General features: G+C 37.7%; 1 protein-coding gene across 1 annotated transcript; it reads right to left on the reverse strand.

Moving 5' to 3' along the window:
- Nucleotides 1–6207: 6207 nt before the first annotated feature.
- On the reverse strand, nt 6208–7459 carry LOC131335738 (uncharacterized). The gene has a single exon (XM_058371231.1). The coding sequence runs from the start codon at nt 7338–7340 to the stop codon at nt 6387–6389; it is 954 nt and encodes a 317-aa protein (XP_058227214.1). The 5' UTR covers nt 7341–7459; the 3' UTR covers nt 6208–6386.
- Nucleotides 7460–13904: the final 6445 nt, after the last annotated feature.

The raw sequence follows: 13904 nt of genomic DNA on the forward strand, positions 1-13904 counted from the left end.
AAAGACCGGAAAGGGCTTGATTTGAGCAAATTTTATTTGAACCATTCAATAAAAACCTTTTCGGAACTGTTTGGATAAAGCCTTTTTCGGTCGTTTTTTTTTGCTGATTTCTTGTGCGGTACCCTTAAAATCACGTATTGAACATATTGAGCGGCTTAGATCATTGAAATTCGATCAAAAAATAGGGGTCCATAGTTTAAAATGTGAACCCCCTCATTTGAAACAAACCGTGTATGTATGTGTGTGTGTGTGTGTGTGTGTGTGATATACACACACACACACACTGAGGATTGAGTTAGGATGCCCTGATTTAGTGTTAGGTCCAGACTTTTGCTCTAAGTCGTTGGATTGTGTTTTCAATAGTCTGGATCTACGAACAATTTGTTCGCGGGAACAAATTGTTGGGGCATCCAGACCATTGAAAACACAATCCAACGGCTCAAATCGTGGTCCGGACCTAACACAAAATCTGGACATCCTGACTGGATCTGAATATACACACACACCAATCTTCTAATAAGGGCGCGCTTACCATATTACAGTAAAGATGTCCCTTTCCTGACCAATTTGCAATGATCCGAGCCGCTCAATGTGTTCAGAACGTGATTTTAAAGGTACTCGCGAGAAATCACCAAAAAAAAAAGACCGAAAAGGGCTTGATTTGAGTAGTTTTTGTATGTATTTTATCGAACGGTTCAAATAAAAACTGCTCAAATCAAGCCTTTCTCGGTCATTATTTTGCTGATTTCTCGCGACTACTTTTAAAATCACGTTTTGAACATATTGAGCGGTTTGGATCATCGAAATTTGGTCGGAAAATGGAAGAAAAGGGGAAGCCCTTAACGTCATACGGTAAGGACATCCTTATAAGGAAATTTGTGTGTGTATATATATAAATATAAATATTCTTCGCATTGTTGATTTATATATATTTCTAGTTTCCTGGGCTAATGATCGAGTTACCAATTTCTCCTCCACCAATTCTCCATGATCTCTTTGTGTGTTCATTTCAGGAGATTTGGGCTAGTAAATATTCCAGCTGGTGCCATAAACAGAACCTTGAAAATACAACCATTGTGGAAAATGTTTTTAATTGAAAACAAGGTCAAGCATCTAACCTAAAATTAATGTTTCTTTTTGCTTGTCTTGGAGTTGTTTACACAATTCAACAAATAGAATGTATTATCTATATAGGGTTTGGATGCTTAGTTGCTATCAAATAATTATTCAAAGCCCTTTGACAATGTAAGAGCATCTCCAACAGAAGATGTCAAAACTGAGGTGGACATTCAAACGGTTAGTTTTAGCATTAAGTCGCCATCCAACCATGATGCCTTCTATCATGCCAAAAGCATAGTTGTTAATCCCGTACCGTACCGGCCGGTACGTACCGGATTTGAAGAAAACCGGTACCCTAACACCCCACCCCAATACCGTTCCGGACCAAATACCGGTCGGTACCCGTTTCGGGAAATACCGGCCGGAAAACGGTTACCGGAAATTCCGTCCGGAATTTTGCTGAGTTTTTTTTTTTTTTTTTTTTTCTGGAACGCTTAAAAAAATGTTTTTGTTCTTTTTTTTTGGTTCCCTGGACTTAAGAAAAAAATAATAATAATAAAAAGTTGCCGGTTTCAGAATTTTAGCAAAACGTGGGCTTAACCATAGTACGTGCGCGAGGCTTAAATCCCGGATTTGCACCCCCCTGCGCACGAATAACCTGTGACGCGCACCCGGTTAATTGGTTTCCGAATCAATTTTTCTAAATCGCCTTCGGCCACGGCACATTTTCCCGAGCGCGCGAGACCTGTTATTGGGTTCACATTCACAAGATCACTAGTGTGCAAAATCATTTAAAGTGGAAAAGAATTTTGTAACTAAGCAATGTAGGACTAGAGAATCTCTAGTAGAGATATTTTATAATAAATTGTATGATATTGGGGATTTTTTTGAATTATAATTATATATAATTATTATATATATTGTAGTTGCGGTAAATCCGAAACAGTACCCGGTACCTGACCGGTACCGGTACGTACCGTACCAGTAGGAAAACCGGTACTCTGTCCGAAACGGTATTCAGAACTATGGCCAAAAGTGACATGGCTTTGAAGGGAGGTGACGTGGCTTTGAAGGGAAGTCCCATCATGCCAACTTTGACAACCTACCCCTCGCCTGACAAATTTCAAAAAGTAACTGTTAGAAAAGTTTGAAAGCTTTTCGTGGAGATCAAACATGATTTTGCCGTACTGCCTTTCGAGTTTTTATTTCTTTTAAGTTTATGAGCTTTATTTTTGTTGACATAAGGATTGGAGAAAGAGAGCTGAATGTCAAATGGCAGATGTCAAAATGCCACATAAGCCTTCAAAATTTTTTTGACATCACTAACTTGACATCTCCGGTTGGTGATGCTCTAAGCACATTGGGCAAAGAGTTGTTAAATGGCTGATGAATTGGATTTGTATGGCTAACTACACGCTCAATCTCAATCAAGTAACCAAATGCTGAAGTTGTTTACACAATTCAATAAATAAAATGTATTATCTATGTAGGGTTTGGATGCTTAATTAGTTGCTATCAAATTATTCAATGCCCTTTGACAATGTAAGCACATGGGGCAAAGAGTTGTTAAATGGCAGATGAATTGGATTTGTTTGTCTAACTACACGCTCAATCTCAATCAAGTAACCAAATGCTGAAGTTGACAAGAATACATAACAAGAAAATGTGAACACAAAAGTTTTGATCAAAGAAATGTGAGAAGAAATGTAAATTAAATTTGGACGAATTTGGTCAAAAGGGTTACATATGAGAGTGTAATATCAATTGAGGGACTAAAAGAAGTGACAAAAACCATAGGTATAGTTTTGAAATTTCACGAGTGTACATTTCAATGCTTATCGAGGGGCAGCTAGAGGCAAGGCGAACAAGAGTTTGCGACCTTCTCAAGTTTTGATGTACTACGAAGTATTCTACATAAAATTTTGGTGAATATTTAGAAAATAGTACGTACTTAGACTCTTACAAATTCTAAAGAAGTACATCATTGTTTCCCTAGTCAGTAGAATAATTTTATCTTAGCTATTCAAACCATCAATAATTGGTTTAATTGAAAATTTTCTTAGTTTGAATTTTGCGTTTGCCACTATATACCTCTCTTTTTTTCAAAATTTTTTCATAGTCTGGTATACACAATTCCTAGGAAGCGTTAGGAACTCTATTTTTCCGTCTACACAACTACTAATTAGCTTAAGCTAGCTTGGTGGGTCGATTCCTCTCCTCATAACTCCAAGCGAATGTTCTCAGATCTTACAAAAGAGTTGGTTTCACCGGAACTAACACTCCTTTATAACAATGCAGTTCTAATTACCACAAGTTCAAACCCAACCGGTACACATAGACCATTTAAACACAAACTTAACCATACAATATTTACCAAATCTCATGGAAGAACAAAACTCTAACTAAAACACACAAACTTGCACTTCTCAAAACAATCTACACAAATATTGTACTTAAAGTTTTTTTTTTGCTATAAGTTGCTTTGTCTGTTAAAGAGGAGTGCCACACCATTATTTGGGGGAAAACATTACATTGGAAAACTCACCCAGAATGACGATATTATGAAAGCTTCCATTTGAAAATTATATTCACAATATCGTAATTATAAAAAGTTTGCCCACACTCTATTGTGCCAAAGGCACAAGTTGTGAGCCTTCTTATATGGCTTACATCTCGAGTTCATTTGTTTGACCTCAACCGTTTTATTTTTCTTTCAATCAACAAAGAAAGTAATATTTCATTGATTTGAATTTTTCATTTTGTTTGGCTCATTGATTTTTTGGGTCACATGCATTAAGCATGAAGTTTTGATTGGATATCGGTACAGACATGAACAAAGAACAATTTTTCTAAGTGTATTATGAAGTCATATCCATCGAAAAAATTCACGACAAATATGTCTCGTTCATGCATGTATTGTACTGATGTCCGATCAGCTTTATTTTTTATATGTACTACATAATATTCGAACTAATGAATGATTCCGATCAAGCTATATATTGGGTTTGAAATGTGCACCATTGAAGCCTCGCTACTGTCTTCTGAGCACAACAGAAATTTTGACTTGCAGTGCATTCCAACTTATGCCGCAACACTGGCCGATTGGAAACGTCTGAGGTTATTGACGTTAGCTAGGTTAGACAAAGTTAAATTAGTACAGATTGATAATTTCCTTGCAAGTTCTATGGCGGGGAGGTGTTGTACTGCACCGCGTGTGCCACCTGGACTGTTGATCTCGGTAATTAACGGTCCGGATTGCACAGTATTGTGCATATAATCTCAACCGTCCAACCGTTCGGTAATCAGAACCGTTGATTCCTGAGATCAACGGTTCGGATGGGCACAACACCATGCCGCATAGCACCTCCCCGGGTTTTTCCATGGCCTTGGACTTCTGAATTTTTAGTAATTTTTTTGCAATCAGATGTTAGTTGTTGGTATAAACAAGAATACTAAGAGGGTCAACCTTCCGCCCATATAAACCTCCTACCCATATAAGTTGAACCTAAAGAGCGCTGGACCAATCAATGGGCCAAACCCAAGGTACAAATTATCCAACTAATCTCCCGACTCCTCAACAAGTTGACATCATTTTACGGCGTAATATTTAGTGTATTTATCTATATGCTAAAATTAAATGTTAGGAAACAACCATCATCTACAGTAGGTCAACGAAGGAAGCCTATTCATTTAAAAAAGTCATATCACATCTACAGATTATCATTGGAATACAGATCAAGCCGTACGACATTTATAGATTCCCACCCGAATACAGAGATACAGACACAATCAAGCCCTAAAGAAAAGCAAAGAAACATAGCTAATGTCTAGCACCTAAGCAAGAGTCATCGCTCATTGCACACCGTTATCAACAAAGATCGGCTTACATGGAGCTAGTACCATAGACAACAGATGCCTTGGGATGGCGGAGCTCCATATCAAAGATAGCATCAAAAATCGATGGAAATCGACAACCCATACAACATAAATCTGGACAGAAGTCGGACTAATCCGGACAAAAATTGGATTAAATCCTAACAAAAACAAAATAATATAAAATATACACACTTCTCCGTTATTGAGCAGCCCTTCTCTTGCCTAGCCTCTACCGATCAAAACTCTCAAGCTGCTGACTCAAGAAGCCACCGGCGACCACGCGGCTGCGAACTAAGAAGCAATGCGGCGGCAAACGACAAGCGGTTTGAGTGGAGAAAGGGAAGGGGAAACCAGATCTGAAGATAGTGATTGATTCCTCTCCTCGTACCGCCCAAAGTTAGGTATAAACCCAAGGGAGGGGGAGGAGAAGAAGAGATAAAATCTGGCCGTTATTTTAGGGTTAGAGAGACGTGCTCGCGTTTTTAGAGAGACTTAGTAGGGCCGTAGGGTATCGGTCAACTACGAGTTTACAAATGCAAGAATAAAATTTTAAAAAAAACCCGGCATTTAAAGTATATCTGTTACAATTTTATTATAATAATTTTTGTAGTGCGTTGGACGTTAATGCATTTAAAGTATATCTGTTACAATTTTATTATAATATTTTTTGTAGTGCGTTGGACGTTAATGAAGTTAGGGCCTGTTTGGGAGCTTGATTATTGCATTTTACATTGTGTAGTTTTGCATTTCGAGCGTTTGGCAGCCAAATTATCAAAGGCATTCTCAAAATTACACAATAGAGCTAGCCACAATCTGATAACCATCCTTCTATGAGGAGCTTTTGAATTTTCATTTTAAATTTTTTTTCCTAACACGAAAAGATAAAAATGCCCCTAACCATCTACAGGTATTTACCCAAAGAACCTGTTTTTTTTTTTGCCCATCTCTTCAAATTTTCTTTTTCAAAAACCAGATAAAATAACAGCAGATGAGTGAGAACAAAGCCCAAGCCTCAAAGGGGGAATGCCGGAGACCGGCGATGGAGCAATGTCAACGTACAATAACATTGACGTTGATGCTATTAACGCCAAGATTATCTGAGTTCGAATAATAATAATAATAATAATATTGATGTTTTTTCGATGAGATTATTTATTCCTTCGCTAGGAGTCCCATTTAATAAACAGGCTATGCGGGTACAAATATCTCCAACCGTGGTTCTATGCGAAATCGTCCATCAAATTAAAGCAACAAATTCTGTTTGGAGAATCATTTAAATGCGAATAGGCATCATCCTATATAAACTTTTTACTATTATACAATTCAATAACATTATTCGATGCATACATACATGTGCTACAATGCTAGGGCACACAAATTAAAAAGATAATACTACAATACATTTGAAGGGAAAAAGAGTAAAAGTAAGAAATCAAGCCAACAAATTAATATCACACACGAACAAGCCCTTGTGCAGCTTCTTTCTCAGGGATTTTACTATACTCTAAGCTTTCTTGCAATTCAACCTCTTCACCATGTGTTTCCTTGCACTGGAAATACAAAACTGTGTAGCTCAAGAGATAAACCATTGCCACCAGGCTATTAAAAGCCGTTGCGAAAAATCCACAGATGATCTGCATCGATACGGATTGTTGATTTGGTCTAACCTTAAAACTCTGACTAATAATCACCATTACTATTGTACTGAGAAGACTTAGTGTAAACCCATGTAGCCTCTTCCCCTTAACAAGCCCTTCAGCTTTTCCAATTGCCTGAAGTCCATAACAGCTCTTCTCGATCACTGAAATCACCGAGGCCATCTTCCAAACGACAGCCAAGTATAAGTACAAAATCGAGGCGAAAATGCCAAGTGTGAAGATGATGGGTATTAGGACAAGAAGGTGACTGATACATAGAATCATTAGAGAAATCGACAAAATTAAGAAAAGGCCGAAGTAACCTGTCACGAGAAGTTTAAGGTGGAACAAAGTTACTAAAGTTCTAAAACACAACTTTGGGATTCTCCGAAGAAAATCCGCAAAAGACAGGTTCCTATCGGTGTAAGCTACAACCGATGCCAGAACCATTGTGACAAAGGAAAAGAGGGAGATAGCCAAGGAAGGAAGCAAATACAGGAATTCATAGCTGATGATGATCTGAACATCTTTTGTGATACGTTGGAACGTGATATTTGTCGTATTGGAGTTCGAAAGAGAGAGAAGGGTATCTTGGGTGAGTAAGTCGCTGATCGCGGGCCTGGTGGAGGAGGACATCATGACCAAGAGGATGGACTTTAGGAGGATGGAGATTGTGGTTATGGTGGCTATGAGCTTCCCATTTTTGGATATAACCTTTATGCACTCCCTTAGAATTCCTAAGAAACCAAGAATCTCATAACCTTTCATTGCACTTGTCAAAAACTATCTAGAGAAGTTCTGACTTATTTTAGCTCTTGTGTTGCTTTGTCTTGGGAAAAATGCCACCATTATATAGGGGAAACACATTTAACCTGCACAATATATGGACCCAGCAGTCACCACCCCATCTCTCTCTCTCTCTCTCTCATCAAAGCCTCTTCTCTGATTGTCCGGCCACAAACAGTCATCGCCCTTCCCAGTAAGTCACTCACCCGGAATCCACTATCCTCGGTAACATACTCTCTCGGTCTTTCTCTGATACGTAGTACTTTTTTTGTTTTGATTATCCTTTTCTCTATTTTCCTTTCTCTTTTCTAAAAATTTAATAGCTACATAAAAATTGAAGTAGTGTTTTTAGCCACTATCAAGATTCAAATGGTAATTTCAATTCCAATCGAGGTGTGTAGTGCCGTAGGCACGGGCCGGGGTGGGTAGTGCTGTAAGCACGGGTAAATACTAGTACACACACACACACACTGAGGATCGAGTCAGGACGCCCTGATTTAGTTTTAGGTCCAGACTTTGCTCTAAGCTGTTAGATTGTGTTTTCAATGGTCCAGATTCGCGAAAAATTTGTTCGCTCGAACAGATATCTATATGCGCGGATAGATTGTCCGGACATCTGGACCATTGAAAACACAATCCAACAGCTGAGATCGTGGTCCGGACCTAACACAAAATCTGAACATCCTGATTGGATCAGAACTATATATATATATATATACGGGGCGGTTCCGGGGACACCTAAAAAAACACCTCATAGTTTTCGATCAAATTTTGATGATCTGAGTCACTCAATGTGATCAGAATGTAATTTTAAGGGTACCCGTGAGAAATCAGCAAAAAAAATGACCGGGAAGGACTTGATCCGAACAGTTTCGAACAATTTTTTATTGAACGGTTCAAATAAAAACTGCTTAAATCAAACCTTTCCTGGTCGTTTATTTTGCTAATTTCTTGTGTGCACACTTAAAATCACATTCTGCACACATTGAACGGTTCGGATCATAAACATTTGATCGGAAACTATGAGATTGAGATTATGGGTGTTTTTTTAGAATGTCCCTTGAACCGTTCCGTGTATATATATATCGCATTGTTGATGTATTTATGTTTCTAGTTTCATGGGCTAATGATCGAGTTACCAAATTCTCCTCCACCAATTCTCCATGATCTCTTTGTGTGTTCATTTCAGGAGATTTGGGCAAGTAAATATTCCAGCTGGTGCCATAAACAGAACCTTGAAAATACAACCATTGTGGAAAATGTTTTTAATTGAAAACATGGTCAAGCATCTAACCTAAAATTAATGTTTCTTTTTGCTTGTCTTGGAGTTGTTTACACAATTCAATAAATAGAATGTATTATCTATATAGGGTTTGGATGCTTAGTTGCTATCAAATAATTATTCAAAGCCCTTTGACAATGTAAGCACATGGGGCAAAGAGTTTTTAAATGGCAGATGAATTGGATTTGTATGGCTAACTACACGCTCAATCTCAATCAAGTAACCAAATGTTGAAGTTGACAAGAATACATAACTAGAAAATGTGAACACAAAAGTTTTGATCAAAGAAATGTAAATTAAATTTGGACGAATTTGGTCAAAAGGGTTACATATGAGAGTGTGATATCAATTGAGGGACTAAAAGAAGTGACAAATACCAAAGATATAGTTTTGAAATTTCATGATTGTACATTTCAATGCTTATCGAGGGGCAGCCAAAGGCAAGGCAAACAAGAGTTTGCGACCTTCTCAAGTTTCGATATATTACGAAGTATTCTACATAAAATTTTGGTGAATATTTAGAAAATAGTACGTACTTTGACTCTTACAAATTCTAAAGAAGTACATCATTGTTTCCCTAGTCAGTAGAATAATTTTATCTTAGCTATTCAAACCATCAATAATTGGTTTAATTGAAAATTTTCTTAGTTTGAATTTTGCGTTTGCCACTATATACCTCTCTTTTTTTAAAATTTTTTTCATAGTCTGGTATACACAATTCCTAGGAAGCGTTAGGAACTCTATTTTTCCATCTACACAACTACTACTAATTAGCTTAAGCTTGGTGGGTCGATTCCTCTCATCATAACTCCAAGCGAATGTTCTCAGATCTTACAAAAGAGTTGGTTTCACCGGAACTAACACTCCTTTATAACAATGCTGTTCTAATTACCACAAGTTCAAACCCAACCGGTACACATAGACCATTTAAACACAAACTTAACCATACAATATTTACCAAATCTCATGGAAGAACAAAACTCTAACTAAAACACACAAACTTGCACTTCTCAAAACAATCTACACAAATATTGTACTTAAAGTTTTTTTTTTGCTATAAGTTGCTTTGTCTGTTAAAGAGGAGTGCCACACCATTATTTGGGGGAAAACATTACATTGGAAAACTCACCCAGAATGACGTTATTATGAAAGCTTCCATTTGAAAATTATATTCACAATATCGTAATTATAAAAAGTTTGCCCACATTCTATTGTGCCAAAGGCACAAGTTGTGAGCCTTCTTATATGGCTTACATCTCGAGTTCATTTGTTTGACCTCAATCGTTTTATTTTTCTTTCAATCAACAAAGAAAGTAATATTTCATTGATCTGAATTTTTCATTTTGTTTGGCTCATTGATTTTTTGGGTCACATGCATTAAGCATGAAGTTTTGATTGGATATCGGTACAGACATGAACAAAGAACAATTTTTCTAAGTGTATTATGAAGTCATATCCATCGAAAAAATTCACGACAAATATGTCTCGTTCATGCATGTATTGTACTGATGTCCGATCAGCTTTATTTTTTATATGTACTACATAATATTCGAACTAATGAATGATTCCGATCAAGCTATATATTGGGTTTGAAGTGTGCACCATTGAAGCCTCGCTACTGTCTTCTGAGCACAACAGAAATTTTGACTTGCAGTGCATTCCAACTTATGCCGCAACACTGGCCGATTGGAAACGTCTGAGGTTATTGACGTTAGCTAGGTTAGACAAAGTTAAATTAGTACAGATTGATAATTTCCTTGCAAGTTCTATGGCGGGGAGGTGTTGTACTGCACCGCGTGTGCCACCTGGACTGTTGATCTCGGTAATTAACGGTCCGGATTGCACAGTATTGTGCATATAATCTCAACCGTCCAACCGTTCGGTAATCAGAACCGTTGATTCCTAAGATCAACGGTTCGGATGGGCACAGCACCATGTTGCATAGCACCTCCCCCGGGTTTTTCCATGGCCTTGGACTTCTGAATTTTTAGTAATTTTTTTGCAATCAGATGTTAGTTGTTGGTATAAACAAGAATAATAAGAGGGTCAACCTTCCGCCCATATAAACCTCCTACCCATATAAGTCGAACCTAAAGAGCGCTGGACCAATCAATGGGCCAAACCCAAGGTACAAATTATCCAACTAATCTCCCGACTCCTCAACAAGTTGACATCATTTTACGGCGTAATATTTAGTGTATTTATCTATATGCTAAAATTAAATGTTAGGAAACAACCATCATCTACAGTAGGTCAACGAAAGAAGCCAATTCATTTAAAAAAGTCATATCACATCTACAGATTATCATTGGAATACAGATCAAGCTGTACGGCATTTATAGATTCCCACCTGAATATAGAGATACAGACACAACCAAGCCCTAAAGAAAAGGAAAGAAACATAGCTAATGTCTAGCACCTAAGCAAGAGTTATCGCTCATTGCACACTGTTATCAACAAAGATCGGCTTACATGGAGCTAGTACCACAGACAACAAATGCCTTGGGATGGCGGAGCTCCATAACAAAGATAGCATCAAAAATCGATGGAAATCGACAACCCATACAACATAAATCTCGACAGAAATCGGACTAATCCGGACAAAAACCGGATTAAATCCTAACAAAAACAAAATAATATAAAATATAAATACTTCTCCGTCATTGAGCAGCCCTTCTCTTGCCTAGCCTCTACCGATCAAATCTCTCAAGCCGCTGACTCAAGAAGCCACGTGGCAACCACGCGGCTGCGAACTAAGAAGCAATGCGGCGGCAAACGACAAGCGGTTTGAGCGGAGAAAGGGAAGGGGAAACCAGATCTGAAGATAGGAATTGATTCCTCCCCTCCTACCGCCCAAAGTTAGGTATAAACCCAAGGGAGGAGGAGGAGAAGAAGAGAGAAAATCTGACGGTTATTTTAGGGTTAGAGAGACGTGCTCCCGTTTTTAGAGAGACTTAGTAGGGCCGTAGGGTATCAGTCAACTACGAGTTTACAAATGCAAGAAAAAAATTTTTAAAAAAACCCGGCATTTAAAGTATATCTGTTTTAAAGTATATCTGTTACAATTTTATTATAATATTTTTTGTAGTGCGTTGGACGTTAATGAGTCAGGGGCTGTTTGGGAGCTTGATTATTGCATTTTGCATTGTGTAGTTTGCATTTCGAGCGTTTGGCAGCCAAATTATCAAAAGCATTCTCAAAATTACACAATAGAGCTAGCCACAATCTGATAATCTTCCTTCTATAAGGAGCTTTTGAATTTTCATTTTACACTTTTTTTCCTAACACGAAAAGAAAAAAATGCCCCTAACCATCTACAGGTATTTACCTAAAGAACCTGTTTTTTTTTTTTGCCCATCTCTTCAAATTTTCTTTTTCAAAAATCAGATAAAATAACAGCAGATGAGTGAGAACAAAGCCCAAGCCTCAGAGGGGGAACGCCGGAGACCGGCGATGGTGCAATGTCAACAATAACATTGACATTGATGCTATTAACGCCAAGATTATTTGAGTTCGAATAATAATAATAATATTGATGTTTTTTCGATGAGATTATTTATTCCTTCGCTAAGAGTTCCATTTAATAAACAGGCTATGCGGGTACAAATATCTCCAACCCTGGATCTATGCGAAATCGTCCATCAAAGCAACAAATTCTGTTTGGAGATTCCATCTAAATGCTACAGTAATAGGCATCATCCTATATAAACTTTCTACTATTATACATATTCAATAACATTATTCGATGCAAACATACATGCATGTGCTACAATGCTAGGGCACACAAATTAAAAAGATAATACTAATACATTTGAAGGGAAAAAGGGTAAAAGTAAGAAATCAAGCCAACAAATTAATATCACACACGAACTTGCCCTTGTGCAGCTTCTTTCTCAGGGATTTTACTATACTCTAAGCTTTCTTGCAATTCAACCTCTTCACCATGTGTTTCCTTGCACTGGAAATACAAAACTGTGTAGCTCAAGAGATAAACCATTGCCACCAGGCTATTAAAAGCCGTTGCGAAAAATCCATTGATGATCTGCATCGATACGGATTGTTGATTTGGTCTAACCTTAAAACTCTGACTAATAATCACCATTACTATTGTACTGAGAAGACTTAGTGTAAACCCATGTAGCCTCTTCCCCTTAACAAGCCCTTCAGCTTTTCCAACTGCCTGAAGTCCATAACAGCTCTTCTCGATCACTGAAATCACCAAGGCCATGTCCCAAACGACAGCCAAGTATAAGCACAAAATCGAGGCGAAAAAGCCAAGTGTGAAGATGATGGCTATTAGGACAAGAAAGTGACTGATACATAGAATCATTAGAGAAATCAACAAAATTAAGAACAGGCCGAAGTAACCTGTCGAGAGAAGTTTAAGGTGGAACAAAGTGACTAAAGTTCTAAAACACAACTTTGGGATTCTCGAAACAAAATCCCGAAAAGACAAGGTCCTATCGCTGTAAGCTATGACGGATGCCAGAATCATTGCGACCGTGGAAAAAAGGGAGACAGCCAAGGAAGGAAGCAAATATAGGAATTCGAATCCAATGATGATTTGAACATCTTTCTGGATATGTTTGAACGAGTCAACGATATTTGTGATATTGGAGTTCGAAAGAGAGAGAATGGTTTCTTGGGTGAGTAAGTTGCTGATCGCGGGCCTGGTGGAGGAGGACTTGGTGAACAAGAGGAGGGAGTTTAGGAGGATGGAGATTGTGGTTATGGTGGCTATGAGCTTCCCATTTTTGGATATAACCTTTATGCACTGCCTTAGAATTCCTAAGAAACCAAGAATCTCATAACCTTTCATTGCACTTCTCAAAAACTATCTAGAGAAGTTCTCTGTTATTTTAGCTCTTGTGTTGCTTTGTCTAAGGAGAAATGGCACCATTATATAGAGGAAAAACATTTAACCTGCACAATTTATCTATGGACCCAGTATGACGTTATCATGAAAGTTCTTCTATGAGAATAATAAGCACAATATTCAAATTATAGAAAGTTTGCCCAAATCCTATTGCGCCAAAGGCACAACAGGACTGTTGTGATGCATCTTACATGGCATGTATCTCGAGCTCATTGGTTTGATCACAACTGTTCATTTTGTTTGGCTCGTCGGATAATTTCTTTTACGGAAAACATGAAGTTGATCGGATCTTAGGACATACAATTTTTTCCCCTAGAAATTCATGATATCCAAGAAAATTTGTCCAGAAAAACATGTCCTGTTTATATATGTACTGATTTCCGATCAA

Source organism: Rhododendron vialii, chromosome 1a, assembly GCF_030253575.1.
Source record: "Rhododendron vialii isolate Sample 1 chromosome 1a, ASM3025357v1".
Classification (NCBI taxonomy): Eukaryota; Viridiplantae; Streptophyta; class Magnoliopsida; order Ericales; family Ericaceae; genus Rhododendron; species Rhododendron vialii.

Coding starts and splice junctions, on each gene's coding strand:
- LOC131335738 (XM_058371231.1), bottom strand. CDS start 7,340: ATGAAAGGTTATGAGATTCTTGGTTTCTTAGGAATTCTAAGGGAGTGC.